The following is an 18,265-nucleotide window of genomic DNA, read 5'->3' on the forward strand; positions in this document are numbered from 1 at the left end:
AGTCATAGGATCGCGGTTTCGATTCCCAGACCGGGCGTTGTGAGTGTTTATTGAGCGAAAACATCTAAAGCTCCATGAGGCTCCAGCAGGGGATGGTGGCGAACCCTGCTATACTCTTTCACCACAACTTTCTCTTACTTCCTGTTTCTGTGTCACACTGAATATCCCTGAGAACTACGTTAAGGGTACACGTGTCTGTGGAGTGTTCAGCCACTTGCATGTTAATTTCACAAGCAGGCTGTTCCGTTGATCGGATCAACTGGAACCCTTGACGTCGTAAGCGATGGAGTGCCAACAACAACAACAACATTGTCACTGAAATGTTAAAAGAGAGTTCCAAAACAGGATATTGTAAACTCCCACAATCCAAAGACTCATTGACTATAAGAGGAATTTAGGAAGAGCTTAAGGGAAGCAGTTCAAAAGATATCCAAATAAGTGAAACTATCCATGGCAGTTACCAGATCCTGTGATTTTGGTTGTGGTGTTTTACTTTTTGGCAGTGACTTGTATGGTTGACATTTTGATTAAATTTTGTCTCACAAGATAATATAGATAAGTAAAATACTTGCTGATAAATTGTATAGCCAAGACTGATTAAACTTGGTGGTAATAACTGAAATCTTTTGGACATCTGAAAGAATGTTAGGAATGCATGGCACATGTAAAGACATTCAAGCGAGATTGTGCCAGTGCCACTGGACTGGCTCCTGTGCAGGCGGCACGTAAAATACACCATTTTGAGCGTGGCTGTTGCCAGTACCTTCTGACTGGCCTTCATGCCGGTGGCACGTAAAAGCACCCACTACACTCTCGGAGTGGTTGGCGTTAGGAAGAGTATCCAGCGGTAGAAACTCTGCCAAATCAGATTGGAGCCTGGTGTAGCCATCTGGTTTCACCAGTCCTCAGTCAAATCGTCCAACCCATGCTAGCATGGAAGGCGGATGTTAAACGATGATGATGATGATTGTTGTTTGTATACAATTACTGAATAATTAACTTGAATTGAATAAAAAAAAAAGCTTCAAAATATTTTAAATAGCAACATTCACCTATATGTACTTATGAGTATTAATATTTTATTATATTATTACTTTTAGTGTTGACTGACATCATTGAACTTAGTGATGATGATGATGTTGTCATGATAAAAAGTGATGAAGAGCCTGAGGAGGCAGAGGAAGAAGAAGAGGAAGAAGATATGGATAATGTTGGTACACATATTAACGATGAGTTGAATCAACCAGACGAAACCGGCAATGTTTTAATTAATATTGGTCATCCTGAAGGTGACCCTGATGTTTTCCTCCCTCCACACATTGCAAGTGTTATTAAACCACATCAGGTGAAAATTAATTTTCAATTCTTTACATGGATATTTTATTTTATTTTTGGGAGAATTCTCAAACAGATATTTGAAAGTAATGATTTGCTAAATATATTTTTTTAATAGAATTGAAACTGATTAATTTGTCTTGATGAAGTCACATTTTGATTAGTGTGCTAGACTGGAATTAACTTTTCTTTTCATACTGTTTGTGTTTGTTTTGGTATGTGGATCATATTTTTCTGTTGAGGTAGCTGAAAGAAAGTTCTTTAGAAATATCAAAGAATTCTAGTTTGCATTTATTTATTAAGAGAAGGTTTTTTGACTGTGTTCTGAGTCTTCATTCAACATCCTGATAGGCATTGAAAAGGTTAGGTGTGAAAGACTGACTTACGAGTGTTGTGAATGCCATTAAGAGATAACCTAAAAAAATTGAAAATATATATATATAACTGCTGAGGACATACGTAAGCTCGCAAGGAATGAAGCCAGTATGCTCCGTTGGATGTGTAATGTCAATGTGAATACCCGTCAGAGTGTAAGTATCTTGAGAGAAAAGCTGAACATTAGAAGCATCAGTTGTGGCGTGCAAGAGAGACGATTGCGCTGGTATGGACATGTGGTGAGAATGGATGAGGATAGCTGCGTGAAAAAGTGCCACACCCTAACAGTTGAGGGAACCCGTGGAAGAGGTAGTCCCAGGAAGACCTGGGCTGAGGTGGTGAGGCAAGACCTTCGTACATTGGGCCTCACCGAGGCGATGACTACGGACCGAGACCTTTGGAAATGTGCTGTGCGTGAGAAGACCCGGCAAGCCAAGTAAGATCGTTGCCAGTGCCCCTGGACTGGTTCTTGTGCGGGTGGCACATGAGATGCACCATTTTGAGCGTGGCCGTTGCCAGTACCGCCTGACTGGCTCCCGTAGGATTTTCGAGCGAGATCGTTGCCAGTGCCCCTGGACTGGCTTGTGCGGGTGGCACATAAAAGACACCATTTCGAGCGTGGCCGTTTTCGTGCGGGTGACACGTAAAAGCACCCACTACACTCTCTGAGTGGTTGGCGTTAGGAAGGGCATCCAGCTGTAGAAACTCTGCCAAATCAGACTGGAGCCTGGTGTTGCCATCCGGTTTCACCAGTCCTCAGTCAAATTCGTCCAACCCATGCTAGCATGGAAAGCGGACGTTAAACGATGATGATGATATATATATATATATATATATATAAATTCAGTAAGGTTTTGTGCTAGGCCCTCCTTCTCTTAATATTAGTAGTAAAATAGTAAAAACCAAATTCTTATAAAAGCTTCAGTTTGTAAATGACTTAGTTTTCATTGCAGTCATAATCTTTGTAATATGATTACAATGATAAGGCTCGATTAATAGTTCTGAAAGTAAACATTAAAGATACTAATTGGTAGTAAGAGACCAATAGAAACTTATTATTTAGGGGAATAGCTATGTTGAGTATATAGGAAGAAAATAAGTAGTAATTCTTTATCATATAGTCAATGATGAAATGAAATCTTTGACTGATAGGCAATCAAGAAGTTCTTTAATTGTGGGTAAAAGAGTTGAGAATTAGTGTTTTATATTAGGACAATTGAGTGCAAATGCTTAGAAAACATTTAGTCAACAAAAATATCTTCTTGATGTGTCTAAGCAGTAACTATCCTGGCAAGGACTTACAATGCAACTAGATGCTTCTTGCTGAATGTAAAAGTTAAGCGTAGAACTCAATTTATGTATATTGTTAAGGTAGTAGGCAGTTCTTAGAATATTAATTCATTTATATGATATAAAGTCTAGATATATGGATAATGCTTTACTGCAGAAACTCCCAACCTATTTTGTTATGGAAATGCAGATGTTAAAAGTAGCTGGCTCTTTGTCCAAGTTATTATACATAGGTGTGTGTGTAGGCCTGTGATTATGTGATTAAGGTATTCAGCTCATGATTGTAAGGCCGTGAGTTCAACACCTGGCAGTATGTGTCCTTGAGCCAAACACTTTATTTCATATTGCTCTAGTCCATTCAGCTGGCAAAAATGAGTTGTCATGCTGAATCTCTCTGAGAACTATGTTAAGGGTTTGTATGTCTAAGTTTGAATGCTTATGGCATAAACCCTGCTAAAAACTGGTAAGGACCAAACTAGTTAAACTGGTTGGTTGATTAGGTTCACCATTCAAGAATTACTTTCTTTTGTCTCTGTTCCATTCCCTTTTCTCTTTTTTTTTTTTTTTTTTTTTTGCTTCTATAATAATGTTTGTATAATATTTTTTAAAGCAGGAAGGAAATAAAATCAAAAGTATATTTGAGTTTTCTGATATTTATTTTATTTCAGATTGGTGGCATCAGATTTTTGTATGATAATGTGATAGAATCCCAAAGCCGATTTAAATCCAGCAGCGGCTTTGGCTGTATCTTGGCTCATAGCATGGGCTTAGGAAAGACCATTCAACTCATTGGCTTTATTGATATATTTTTGCGTTTCACTGAGGCTCAATCTGTGCTTTGCGTTGTTCCAATTAACACCATACAGAATTGGTTAGCTGAATTTAATATGTGGTTACCTGAAAAATCACCCGAGGACTCTGAAGATAAAGCTAATCTTGATGTCACAACAAGAAACTTCAAGCTGTTTGTTATCAATGATAATCATAAAACAACTTTAGCTAGAGCAAAAATACTAGGTAAGTAAACGTGTCTTCTGTTTGAAAAATAAATTTCTAATTATAGTGGAAAAGATTTTTGTAATACTTTTATTTTTTTTATTTTTTTTTTTTAAATAGACTTAGTCATAAGAGAAAGGACAGTATCCATGACTCCTTTTCGGACTTCTGTGATTAGTGGGAGGAAGGAAGAAATTTATTTTCAGAATAAAGACCCTGATCTAACTGCTTGAAACAGAATGGCATTTGTTAAAGACACCCAGAGGGCCAGGTGTTAAACTGAGCAATGAATTATCTTTATCATTAAGTAACAGTCTGATTGAGTATGGAAATCTGTTTGAGGGCTTCTAGTTTGTAAACATCTTAGCATTTTAGTTTCCCAAGGCTTGTCAGAAGACTTAGCAAATGAAGCAACACTTTTATAAAGACATGCTTATGACAACAAACATAGGTTATACAAAGCAAGTTCAACTGATATCTTTAGTTATGCCATGTCAATGATGTATGATGCTAGAAATATTGGGGGTAAGGTAGACTTTCTTAGTGAAGCATAGCCAATTTGAGGTTATTGGTGTACAGGAAAATCTGTTTTCTTTTTTACCTATTATTAAAGAAAAATAAATTTTTAAATTTTAATGATTATCCTTTTATCATTAAAACTTGTCCTGTAAGGGTGTATATTAGCTGAAGTTCAAATCCCAGCTTGCTTTCCATCTTCTCAGAAATAATAAAATAATTACCAGTCAACTACAGTATCAATTTAATTGTGGTTTTGGTTGAATCTAGACCATCATTTTAAAAATAAAATCGGGTGTCTTTTTATTTCTTAGTTTCAGACATGGTTCGTTTGCAGTAAAGTTGAAAGTTTTAGTTCTCTGAAAAAGTTCTAGATAGAATTAGTTTACTGCTAGTTGATTTGGTGAGCCCTATTTTCCTGTCTTTTACAAACACGATGAAATGTACAAGATCCACAATTAAATTAGCTACTTCATGTTACACATCTTCCATGAAGACCACATTGTTTGTTGAAGCCTATTGATGACCATACAATATCAAGTGCTCGTATAAATTATGGTTATTCTTGATGTAAATATTTTATAATGGAATTGAAAGCTGTCCTGGAGAATGAATCAGTTCTGCTTCTATTTTTATAATATAATTTGGTTAGTTGAGTGAGAGAAAAATTACCAAGACTTGAGGCAGCCAGTTCGTATGTTTGCAAATTAGGATGACTGAATATTCTAGTTACTTATTTGGTCATCTATACCTACAGATGTGTCCAGATTTCCACATAAATTGTTCGTTATGTTTAAGCCAATAAGGGAGCATCTACATGGTTCTGCTAAATGTTTCAACTAGATATCTTTCAAATCACATTCTTCCATCAAAGAGAAAGACATTGAATAATATAGACCTAAATACATATGTATTTAACCTTGACCTCAATACACCAAGTGTATGTAGGTTTCAACTGGAATGGCTTTGATCCTAAACCTGCAGGTTCAGAATTTGTGGCTAAACTATAACCTTTTCCTTTACATTTCATTTATGTAGGAAATCTCTTTGTCACTATCTATAGTATATTTCTAGATGAGAAAAGTTGATGGAGTAAGGCCATTAGTGTATTTTCCAACTTGGTTTACCAATCATGTAGATTAAAAGCAAGTTTGATCCCTCAACAAGATCAAGCTTATTTCTACACTTCAATCTTTGCCTTTCACTCTAGTATCAATAAAACAATTTCTAGGAATTGTTGATTTCATTGATTATATCTGTCCCATAAAAAAAAAAATGGTTTTGTATCATTATCATCGTTTGTCTGCCTTCCATGTTGGCTCTCTATGTAAAAAGTTAGAAATTTGATTGAGATATGTTGATTACAAAAATAATCTGAAAGACTTTAAAGAAAATTTCAGGAACAATCACCCTGTGTATAGACTATTTTACATGTGAATAAATACAATATATGCAAATGTTTAGTCACTTCATTATTCCTATCATCATCATCATCATTTAACGTCCGCTTTCCATGCTAGCATGGGTTGGATGATTTGACTGGGGACTGGCGAACCAGATGGCTAAACCAAACTCCAATCTGATCTGGCAGAGTTTCTACAGCTGGATGCCCATTCCTAACGCCAACCACTCGGAGAGTGTAGTGAGTGCTTTTTATGTGCCACCGGCACGAGGGCCAGTTCGGCGGTACTGGCAACGGCCAAGCTCAAATGGTGTTTTTTACGTGCTACCTGCACAGGAGTCAGTCCAATGTTTTGTTCACATGCCACCGGCACAAGTGCCAGTAAGGCGAAGTTTACATATATTGAATTTAATCAAGTTTAACATCCAGTTGAAATTACTGGTGTCTCAAAAACTTTTTAAAAAATCAAAAACATTTTTCTTGTTAATTACAGATCAACTTTACATTTATAATGTTTGAATATTATATGATTTTAATGCAAATTTTCATTAATTTCATCTTCTTTTTTTCCAAGATGAATGGAGTCGTGTAGGTGGAGTACTTTTGATGGGATATGAAATGTACAGATTGTTGGTAACAAAAAAGTGCACTTTTGGTCCTCCCCCTTCTCGAAGGAAAAAGAAGAATAATGAACCGATTGTTATAGATATTGAGGAAGAAGATATGAATAAAAAATTACATTTAGGTAAGATTTAAATTTGATATTTTGCACATAAATTTAGTTCTGTTTGCCATTTATTTAAATAGATGGAAAACTATTTTGTATCCTGAAAAGCAGGAATGTCAAAAGATGTAATAATAATTAATAAATATCAATTAGCAATACAATACTTATATGATAGTATTAGTGTGACTGTACATATACCACCATTTTTACATCCATTTTTCCATTCTGACATGGATCAGAATAATCTCATAGCATCTCACTCATTGTAGGCCTCATCATCTGGCACCGACAGCATCAAAGATAATCAGACAACTCTGTACCTAATATCAGCCTTCCTAGATATATCATGTGACATAACACATGGAGTTCATGCTCCCATTGTGTTCCTTTTTTAGCATGGTTTCTAAAGTTAGGTGCTTTTCCTCTTACTAACAACTCGACAACAACAAAGGATTTTAATTACTTCTTGTATATATTTCTGACAGTACTGCACAATTTTTAGTTGGCCGATAACTAAGTTTTGTTAAGTAGCTATTCAAACATTAAAAGGCAGAAATTCATTCCTTTTTCTTTTGCTATTTTACTAATGTAAACTTTCTAAGCATTTTAAATAAATTTAGTTCTTAGATAAAAAAATGAATTTATTTATTTGTTGTCTCATCAGGCAGATAATAAAAAACAACCATATATGGCATTTTGAGAAATGTACAATCTAAAGAATGTTGTTGGGTTTTTGTTTGAAGTCATATTTTGGTAAATTTTTCAGTGCAAAGTACTAATTTGATATGGTCGTTCTAGTCAGTATGAAGATTTGAGACATAAGTTGCAGAGGGACAAATTTTTGAGACATGAATTGCAAAGAGACAAAAGTACAGAATTAAATAGGAATTTAAATAGAACAAAAAAATTTGTGAAGTGTTCAGGAAATTGTGTTAAGAGGCCACTATATGATATGAAGCTATTTTTTGGAAGTTCTCTTGTAATTATAACAAAATGATATTTAAATGGTTTACACTTTAAATTATATGTTCTAGGCATTCAAAAAGCACTTGTGAATCCTGGACCAGATTTGATTGTTTGTGATGAAGGCCATCGCATAAAGAACAGTTTGTCTGGAGTGGCTCAATCATTGAAGAACATTAAAACAAAGTGAGTTTTATTTAATGTAAAATTTTTCAAATATGAATTTCATTTCCATAAGTTTTTTGTTAATTTCTGTTGATGAAATATTTAACATTGTGCAATGTTGATGATTGTCGTCGGTAAAACTGTTCAATTATTGGAACTGATAAGGGTTATTTTGTTATATTTTTCTCATTATTATTTTGATAGTATCAATTTCTTTTTCAAGTTAGCGTGAGTTGAGCTAGTTTTATTTGGTATCTCTTGTCTCCAATTTATAAGAATTAGTATTGGCCTTACTTTATGTCATCCTTAGCTTACATTTACTTTGTGCACCATTGAATCCTATCTTATGAAACTTTTTCATTTATATTGCCTGATTAAAAAAAGAAATTTTTTTTTTTTCTACCTAGTTCCTCTCTCATCTCCAATCTCTCAATTAAGGCTGTTTTCTTAATCTGAATTATCTTGAACTTTATACAATTAATTGCTCAGGCACATTTTATTCCTAAGCAAGTTAAGTAAGGTTTTAGTGGGGATGCATTGGTCTGCATTATATAGTAATGATTAAATGAAGTCTTCAGTTTATTACTTTTCCAATTCGTTAAATGTCATGAATTCTGTTTTCACCCATCATATATACAGTTAATTATTTTCTTCAAGCATTTCAATTCTCTCAAATTCTCACTGTACATTTTATTAACAGAATCTTTTGTAATGTAGAATTCACAGTATACATTCCCTGCTTTATTACTAGTTATAGAAGGCTTTCTGCCTAAACTATTTTGGAGAGAAAAACCACATTGTTTTGTCAGTAAAGGAAAATCATTTTTGTGTTTGTTAATTTAATCTTAAAAATTAGATCTTTTAACTAATGTTTATTTTTAAAACAATTTTTTTTTCAAGGAGAAGAATTGTACTAACTGGTTACCCGCTGCAGAATAATTTATTGGAGTATTGGTGCATGGTTGACTTTGTAAGACCTAACTATCTAGGTACAAAAGCAGAATTTTGTAACATGTTTGAACGACCCATCATGAATGGTCAATGTGTTGACAGTACACGTGAGGATGTCACTTTAATGAGGTACAGAGCCCATGTTCTTCACAGTTTGTTGCAAGGATTTATTCAGAGGTAAGAAATATTTTTAATTTTTTCTTTTTAATAAACCAAGTGGATGACAGAGTTGATAGATTACCAAATATAACATTTTTAATGTTTAGAATTAACCCTTTTTTTACCATCTTTCTGTTGAGATACTCTGTGTTTCTTTCAATTAATTTTAAATATAACAAAGAATTTAGTAAAATAACTTAGTTATCATTAAGCTAGTGTTAGGAACATAAATTGTGACTAAGGTTTGGTGGAAGATTTTGGTTCAGAACTTTTGATAACAAGTTGGAATCAAATGGGTTAAAATCCAACTGGGTTTGACTTTGTCTTTTATCCTTTTGAAGTTGATAAGCACTGGCCAAGTACTGGTTTTAATAGACTACATTTCTCTCTTGAATTTGTGACCTTGTGCCTAAGTTAGAAATAATATTTAAGGAAAGTAAATAAGACAAATGGAAGTATGCTTAACAGTTTCATCCTACTTTTGCTCTTTTAAATACTACTAAGCTCCACCTTTGCTTTTTAACATTTAGGGTTAATGAAACAAGTCTAGTAGTTTTTGTTGGGGGTCACTTCAGTTGTCCCATATACTAGTCTCCTATAAAAATTGGCTATATTTTTGGGAAAAGTTTTCAAAAAAAATTTTTTCGTGAATTTATTATGGTCTGTGCATTGCACATTATTACATTATTTTCTGGCCTTATTTGATTTAACTGTTAGCATGTCTCATTTATGTTCTACTTTGTAAATGAATAATTAGCAATAGAATGAACATGCATCTGTAAAAAAGTATTGCTTTATTGTTATGTAATATTCTTACTAACCTGGAAAAATGATTACGAAATTTTGCAAATAATACTTTTGATTATCACAAAGTTATGAATTTCACTTAATAGTATTGAATATAGAAAAAACAAAAAAATTCAGTATTTTGGCTCTTAACAAACCAAACGATGAACTAAAAACTGTTATGACATGTACAAATGTGCAATGTAGCAAAATGGGCAAGTTATGACATTGACATCAAACAATAAACTGACAGATATATAATTGCAGATATGAGTGCTTTATGCTCGCCACCACACTTCTATCTCTCTATCTGCACATGTCAAAACGATTTAGATGTTGTTTAATGTTAATATTTCATTTTGTAATTTTTACTTCCTGATTTAGTTTTGTTATATTTTATCTTAAATTTCTAAATTGTTAAATGGCTTTCTGTCCTCTCAGAAATAATAAAATAATTACCAGTCAAGTACTGGTATCCTAAGCTATATGACTATGCTTTTACTAAACTACAAGTTCTAAATTAATTTTCTTTTTTCTTTTTGTTATTTTTAGATATCACATTTTATTTTTAATTCCTATTTTTACTTAGCTGATAATTTTTTTATAACTGCCAAATAGGCTCTGCTTAAGTAATTAAACATTTCTATTAGAATGTTAGTGATATATTTTTCATTAACACTATTATAGCATAATAGTTGTTAACATGTTCTTAAAATATAAAAGTAAACAAGAATTTAGGAGAATTTATTAGCCAAAATAAAAGGAAAAGAGGGAGGCAATGACAAGTGATCGAAACCTTTGGCAATTTGTTGTGCTTGAGAAGACACGTCAAGCCAAGTGAAATTGTAGTTGTGGTCAGTGTTGGTGACGCATAAAAGGTACCCGTGCTGGTGACATGTAGCGTGGTTGACATTAGGAAGGGCTTCCAACTGTAGAAACCACGCCAAACTAGACTTGAGCCTGGCACAGCTCTCTGGCTGACCAGTTCCAGTCAAACTGTGTAACCAATGCCAGCATGGAAAACAGGTGCAAAATGATGATGAAATCTCTCAAAGTAGCATAACTCTTTGATAGGAACCCATAAAATATTCTGTGTTCATATTTTTTTAATGTTTGGTGAGGAAGCCTGAGATTAGGATAATTTTAATAGGACACTTGAGTTGTTTGAGTTTTGTTTCCATGCTACTTGCTTGGTAAATAAAAGTGAATGTTATAGCTATGGTAGGGTCTTGTGTATGTGATACAGTGAGTTATCTGAGCTACCTAGAGACTGGATCCAAATTGTAATTGCAGTGGACTTTTTTTAATGTGAGGTTAAACTGTGTAGAGGATTAATTCTATTACCCAAATTGAGTCATTGACAAAATATGAAGCATCATATCTAAGTGCTGTATGTGCAACATAAATATTTAATACATGGATAAGCATCTTTAAAAAATGATTATCAAATCTACTTTCTTAATAGAAAAAAAAAATTTTGTTTTTGTAAATTAATTTACTTCACATTCTTTTCATTCTAACAGGAGAGGCCATTCAGTCCTTCAGTTTAGTTTGCCCCCGAAACAAGAACATGTCTTTACTATCCGAATGTCAAATATCCAAAGACAACTTTACAAGAAATTTATGGACTGCATTTCAGATTGTGAAATGGGAATGTGGGCAAGCTACAATCCCTTGAAAGCTTTCTCTACATGTTGTAAGGTAATTAATTTTCTGTAAAAAAATATTTATTTTATGACTTGCATTTGTCTGGCAAGTGAAAAATGTTTGCTTTTGCATTTTATAAGTTACAAGAAACTCCTCCTGGATTATCATTACTAAATTATGAAAAAACTTGAAATATCTTACATTAATTTGTTACAGAATTATATGTACATTTAAAAACAATTTTCATTTTTTTCTTTTGCTAAATTTAAAATATTGCATCTGAATTAATTATTGAATATTTAAAATCTGATTTCAATATAGTCTTTCAAAAAAAGTATTAATATCTATTGTCAAATTCAGATTTGGAACCATCCAGATGTTATGTGGAAAATTATACAACATCAGAAAACTCTTCTTGAAGACAATGACTTGGATTTTGAACCTGATGGAAAAGTTAATGGTGTTCAGTCAGGTGGTAAAAAGAAAAACAAAACTATTGGCAACTCTACTCGTATGAATGCAAATACAAAGAAAAAAATACTTCCTGAACCTATTAATATGAAAAATAATGCTCATAAATGTTGCAGCAACAATAGATCAAATACAAGTGACAATTTGAACCTTGGTTTTCAACCAAAAGGAATGGGAATGAATAGTTGTAGTGGATCAAGGGACAACAGTTGTTGTAATTACAGTTTAGGCCAGGATCTAGGGCTTTGCTGTAATTCTGGAATGCAATCATGTAACAGTCCTGGAATGAATAATACACCTAGTGGTAATAATACTTGTAATGATAACAGCCTTGAACAGAACATGAGTTTTATGAGTTCGAAGATGAGCAATATGAAGGACAATAATAACCAGTTGAGTGCTTCCTACTTAAATTCAACTTGCCATAAGGATTCTAACAGTGGTATGAGTACCATTAACCAAGGTTGTCATATGAATAATGAACCTCGAGGAGATATGGTAAGAAACCTGGAGCCAGGAGAATGCATGACTAGAAATGAGTCCAGTCAGAATAATTGCATTAATAACGACCATATGATTCCTGGTAGTCATATTGGTATGAATGCAAGTTGTGATCAAACTAATACAAGGCATCTAATGGACAGTGGAAGTATGAACAGTGAAAATCATATTGGGTCTTTAGGTTATTTGAATACACATTCAAATAGTGATGCTCATGGTTGTTTGAATACAAGTAGACATAATGATGTTAGCAATGTTATGAATGCTAATGACCAAATGAATTTAAACTATGGTTTGAATTCTGGAAGCCATATGAGTGGCAATAGTAGTATGAACATGGTTAGTAGAGATGTAATAAATTCCAATTGTGCCATTGGTGACTCTAGCAATTTAAATTCTTGCCCTCCTAGTGGTTTGAATTTTGGCAATCAGTCTCATTGCTATGATGCCACAAATAGCAATCATAACATGGGCCTTTCCAGCTTGAAGTCTTGTGCAGCAAATACGAATAATCACTTAGGTGGTAGTAGTATGAACTACATGAGCCATTTGGGTCCTGATATCAATGCTAGTTGTTCCTTGACAAATGATACCATGAAAAATATAAATATCGATAGCTGTGAACAAATAACAGACATAAAAAGTAATGTTACTTGCCAAATGAATAATATGAATATAAATCCTTGTCAAATGAACAGTGATAAGCAGAGTCATTTGAACAGTAACAACTCTCTTGGTATCGGTAACATGCTACTGAGCAATACAAATCAGAACAATCAGGAATCAAAGGATGACTACAACAGAGATATCAGTGGTCACATCACTCCCAATACTGGTTTGAATAGTTGTAGTAACAACACCCAGTTAAACACAACTGCTAAAGATTGTAAAAATGTAAATATGTGCAACAAAGTTTCCCAGAACATGAATATGCAGAGCACGAATATGTATGGTGGCAGTAACTCAACTGCCGGTGCTCATGTCTGCAGCCAAAGTGGAACACAAGGAAATGTACCTACTACAATTTCAACAACAGAGAAAAAGTTAGACAGCAATGTCCTTTCTTTAGACTGGGTAAGTATATAAATATATGTATGTATGTATAGAGTGTTTGAAGTGGTGTACAGATATTGTGTTTTAAGAAGAAGGAGGCAGTCAGAATTTTGGATAATTCTTTATTAGCGCTTTCATCTGTTCAGTGGAACTCTTCAGATATGATGCACAGAAAATTTCTTCAGTCTTATATACAAATCAAAAAGAGAATATCGTTTCGTTTTGTTTAGATGAGGAGAAAAGAGGAAGGAAGGGAGGAGGGGGGGAAGACAGAGAGAAAGGAAAGTAAAAGAAATCCTGGATCTTGGGATGGTCTTTGACTAACATGTGGTTGATGCTAAATATATACTTTTTACTCTTTTACTTGTTTCAGTCATTTTGAGCACCACCTTTAGTTGAGCAAATCGACCCCAGGACTTATTCTTTGTAAGCCTAGTACTTATTTTAATGGTCTCTTTTGCCAAATTGCTAAGTTACGGGGACGTAAACACACCAGCATCGGTTGTCAAGCGATGTTGGGACACACACACACACACACACACGATGGGCTTCTTTCAGTTCCAGTGTACCAAATAGCAAAATAACTAATATAATCAGTAGAGCATCTGACAAAATACCTTGTGGTATTATTTGTTTATGTCCATTTATATTCTGAGTTCAGATTCTACCTCAATTCACTTTGACTTTCATGCTCCAGTGTTGAAAAATGAAGTACTGGGGTTGATGTAATCAGCTATACCCTAAAAGTGGTGTGGAACCATGACTACAGTTCAATGACTGAAACCTTGAAAAGAAAATATTTTCCTGAACTGGGAATCTCTAGATGAGTCTCTGGTTTCTTACCCTGGACGAAACAGCTAGTCACAGTAAACCATTCAATTCTTAGAGCAATTCTTAACTCTATAAATCACCTTTCTTACAGCATTAGGACACAAATACACCCAAATTAGCAGTGTTTAAAGTAGAACGCTATTACAAAATGTGACTCGAGTAAGATATTGTTTCGGCTAAACCCCAAATTTAACTTGGCATTTTTCTTAATGTGTTTTCTAAAAGAATTAACCTCATGCAGCATGTTTTGATATTTTGACTTACATTGTTTTAAATTGATTTTGATATTTACCGAATGTCTTGTTATTAGATGGGTACCGAATTCAGATTTAATTTGAGCCAGGAGTCTATTTCTCAACACTTTAGTATTCAAACCAGCTGTATCTGGTCCAAATATTCTATTTTTGTGTTTAAACCAGCCAGATCCAGCTTCTCACACCTACTCTACAATGTCATTCTAAAAATAAACATTCACAACATTAAAGTCTCAAAGCTACAAGGCAGTACATGATTAATTCAAAACAGTGTGAATAAATAGACATTACATTTAACAGAATAATCCGAATACTAAATGGTTAGAGTGATAATGCTCTTAACTTCTAGATCACCATTGCTGGTACATTTTTGGGTTACTTACATTTACATTTCTCTTTTAGTGAAAGCAGCCATATTGAGTTGACATCAGCAATGGGCTTTCAATAGGATTATCAACAAATGTTATATATACTGTCATCATCATCATCATCATCATCATCATCATCATCACTTAATGTCTATGTTCCATGCTAGCATAGACTGAATGATTTGACAGGATCCGGTTGGTGTGAGGACTGTGCCATGCTTCAGTGTCTGCTTTGGGCATTGCTTCTATAACTGGATGCTCTTCCCAACACCGACCATTTTATAGCATGTACTGGGTGGGTTTCTTCATGGCACCAGCACTTGTGTGGTTGTCAAGCAGTTTGCAAGAATAAGTACCCTTTCAACTGAGTGGAGCTGCTGTAGTGAGTGAGATTGTTTTCTGCTAGGAACTGAGGGGTTGAAGTAAGAGAGGAACTGGTCTCTTGTTGTAGAGGGAGCTGTATGCCTGCTGACAATACAGAAGAGAAAGTAAGAGTGACTGGGGTGGAGCAGGAAGGAGATAAAAATAGTGGTGATGAGTTGTTAAGGTGGACCCTCAATGTAAGGGATGAGTAGGAGTGAGCGAGGGAATAGAATAGGGAGTGTTAGTTGGTAGAGGTTGCCATGGTGTGTGGGATTCAGAGATAGTTATAGATGGGGAATGAGTGAAGAAATGAAGATAATGACTGAAGAAAAATGATAGATTCTGTCCTTGAATTTTCTCAGTTTACAATATGGTTGTCTATCAGTTGTCAAAATTTGATTCCATAGTGGTATATAATTTCTTTTCTCACTCTTGAAGATTTATAAGCTTATTAACAGACATTTAGATATTTAACTGTTTTAAGTTTTTAGCTCTCCGAGCCATATTTTACATTGCTTGGAGTTTCTACCTATCGCAATGGAGCACCATTTATATACATAGTGATAGGAATATTCCTGACTGAAAAAAATGTAATGATCTGGATAATCTTGATTGTATGTTTTTATTTTTGTCTGTTTATTACTAGGCACAGATTTAAGTTTGTCGTACTGTTTATGCCAGTTTCGAACATTGGCTTCATTAACATTAAAATACCTTCTGGCAGCTCTATTGTCACGTTCAAATGCATATTCAACATATTTAATTTCTTCTTCACAGTAAAAAATTCATAAGTTCTGCCCATACAATAATAATGGTAATGACAAATTTTAAAGTTTGCTTAACATTTTATAAGTGTGAAAGGGATTAAAATTTCGATAGTCAGTATCAAAGGTTCTGACAAGAATAGGCTTAAAAGAATTCTGTTTACATAATCAATTTGGTCAGTCACCTTCCTCTGTCGGTTGAGTAAAGTGTCATCCAAGCTGATGTTTATTGGTAATTAAACTTAATTTGCAACACCTGTGCATATTTATCAGCTTTGTTTTTGTTAGTATTTCTTATTAACAACTTTTCCTATGATCATGATTTGAGAAGACACACAGCAGTATGCTAAAGATCGGACATAATCTCTTGTGGGCAAGAAATGTAATATAAAGTTTATTATAAACAACACAAACATTTTGTAATTTAATAGCTTTCAATGTGATACCTGTTAAACAAAATTATTATTAGTTATTGAAAATTTAATAAAATCTAATCATAAGTAAGTGAAATTATGCTAAATACAACTAAATTGAAAACCTTTTTTTTTTTCCTGGCTATAATCAGCAATTCTGAAAACTTTTGGGTGCGAATTTTACATGAGTAAAAGATTTTTTAAAACAAATTTTGTCCTGAAAATCACACAGGTGCACAAATTACACGGGTTTCTACAGTAAATGAATAAGCAATACATTTAACAGAGTAATCTGCAAGCTAAAGGGTTAAAGTAATAACAGATATTAACTGACATATTCTGTCACTGTTTTAAACAGATTTTGGGAAACATTATATCTTTTACAGGTTTAGACTCTGTTTATCATTAGATATATATTTGGCCTATTATTGTTGTTTCATAAATCTGATCATTTATCCTTATAGCTTGGACTAGTCCTGTTTACTTTACATTGTTTATTTTATTTAAGAGACATGGCATCAGTTTGTGCTAATATAATGAAGACAAGGGTATGTGCTGAAATGAATGTAGATAAATTTTGTGAGACATGCAACTGTATCAGAATCAAATTATACTCAATCATTTCTGTGAAGAAACTCTCAGATATTACTAAATAGGATCTAAGAGATAGATATCATCTAAAAGATGCTAACACACACACAAGCACGCATGCACACAGATATTGGGGCTTGTCACTATTCTCTGGCTCAATGGTTCCTGTCAAACCATCCAACCCACACCAGCATGGAAAACAGCCATTAAATAATGATAATGAGATGATAGATAGATAGATAGAGACAGACACAAACAATCATGGATGTTAAATGGTTGCTTTATCAGAATTAATGTGCTCTAAACTCTGAGCCTTTGATGACTTTATTGTTATTTTGTTGGTTCGTGAAGAGATTGTTGGATTGTTAACATTGTTATTATGGCTGCATCGTTATCTTGTTTACTGTTACTACACTGGTACACTATCTAAACCATCTGTCACAATATCGTGGTGGTTCCATGACATATTGGAGATGGCGGATACAACAGGTTTAGTGGATGAGGTAAAATAAGCCTACAAAGTTGATTTATGCAGTATTGGTACACAGCTAGCTAGTTCAGAGTATCTGAAATCGTTATATTTGTGATGGAAGAGACACAGGCAGCTAGAGTATATTAATGGCCTTCTGTTGATCTTAATAAATTATCCTTGTCATTAATGTTTTTCTTCCTATCTTTATTTTTTTTTTCAGATTTAATTAAAAAAGTGATATGTAATGTTTTCAAAAACATTTTACTGAGGTGGAAAATAAAATATTGTTTTTTGTAATTTCATTAAAAGGTAGCGGAAATAATGAAAGACTACACACCAGAATTACTGGAAAATGGTGGTAAAATGGTATTGCTCTTCAACCTTATTGAAGAATCTTTGAAAGTTAGTGATAAGATGTTGGTTTTTAGGTAAGTGAAACTGTAAGGAAAATTTTAACCTATGGTGTATATTTTTATCACATTTTGATAGCTATATTAAGCATCAGCTGCTAGCCTTAACCTGTAATTCCATTTTTTTTTACGTAACTTGCTTCTTTTCTTAATTTGAACTCTAATTATCATCTAATATCAGCTTGGAACATTTTTCTGTCACCTGCTGTTACTTAATTTGAATATTGACCCTTACACATGCAACGATCACAGTGGAAGAGGATCCCTTTCATTAAAACCAAGCTAAATATTTCAAACCCTTTTAAGTTTAATCAGTGTAATAATAATAATAATAATAATATTTTGTTTTGGTATAAAAGATGGGCTACTGCAAATATTCTTGCTCAATGCCACAAATTTGCTTGTCAGTTGTTTGACCTTAATCAGTTGAGTCCCTTAGTGGCTGACGATATGTTCATCTCT

At 33.7% G+C, this 18,265-nt stretch overlaps 1 protein-coding gene across 1 annotated transcript in view; it reads left to right on the forward strand.

Annotated features, from left to right (window-relative positions):
* The window catches only part of LOC106869250 (uncharacterized), a 70,898-nt gene that overhangs the window by 34,588 nt on the left and 18,045 nt on the right, over nucleotides 1-18,265 (forward strand). Inside the window, exons 5-12 of the mRNA XM_089349821.1 lie at nucleotides 1,101-1,345; nucleotides 3,669-4,017; nucleotides 6,489-6,659; nucleotides 7,676-7,790; nucleotides 8,670-8,897; nucleotides 11,189-11,366; nucleotides 11,673-13,358; nucleotides 17,703-17,821. Of these exons, the coding sequence (XP_089205947.1) occupies nucleotides 1,101-1,345; nucleotides 3,669-4,017; nucleotides 6,489-6,659; nucleotides 7,676-7,790; nucleotides 8,670-8,897; nucleotides 11,189-11,366; nucleotides 11,673-13,358; nucleotides 17,703-17,821 (3,091 nt within the window). The remainder of the gene's footprint in view (nucleotides 1-1,100; nucleotides 1,346-3,668; nucleotides 4,018-6,488; nucleotides 6,660-7,675; nucleotides 7,791-8,669; nucleotides 8,898-11,188; nucleotides 11,367-11,672; nucleotides 13,359-17,702; nucleotides 17,822-18,265) is intronic.

Source organism: Octopus bimaculoides, chromosome 3 (assembly GCF_046866305.1).
Source record: "Octopus bimaculoides isolate indiv1 chromosome 3, ASM4686630v1, whole genome shotgun sequence".
Lineage (NCBI taxonomy): Eukaryota > Metazoa > Mollusca > Cephalopoda > Octopoda > Octopodidae > Octopus > Octopus bimaculoides.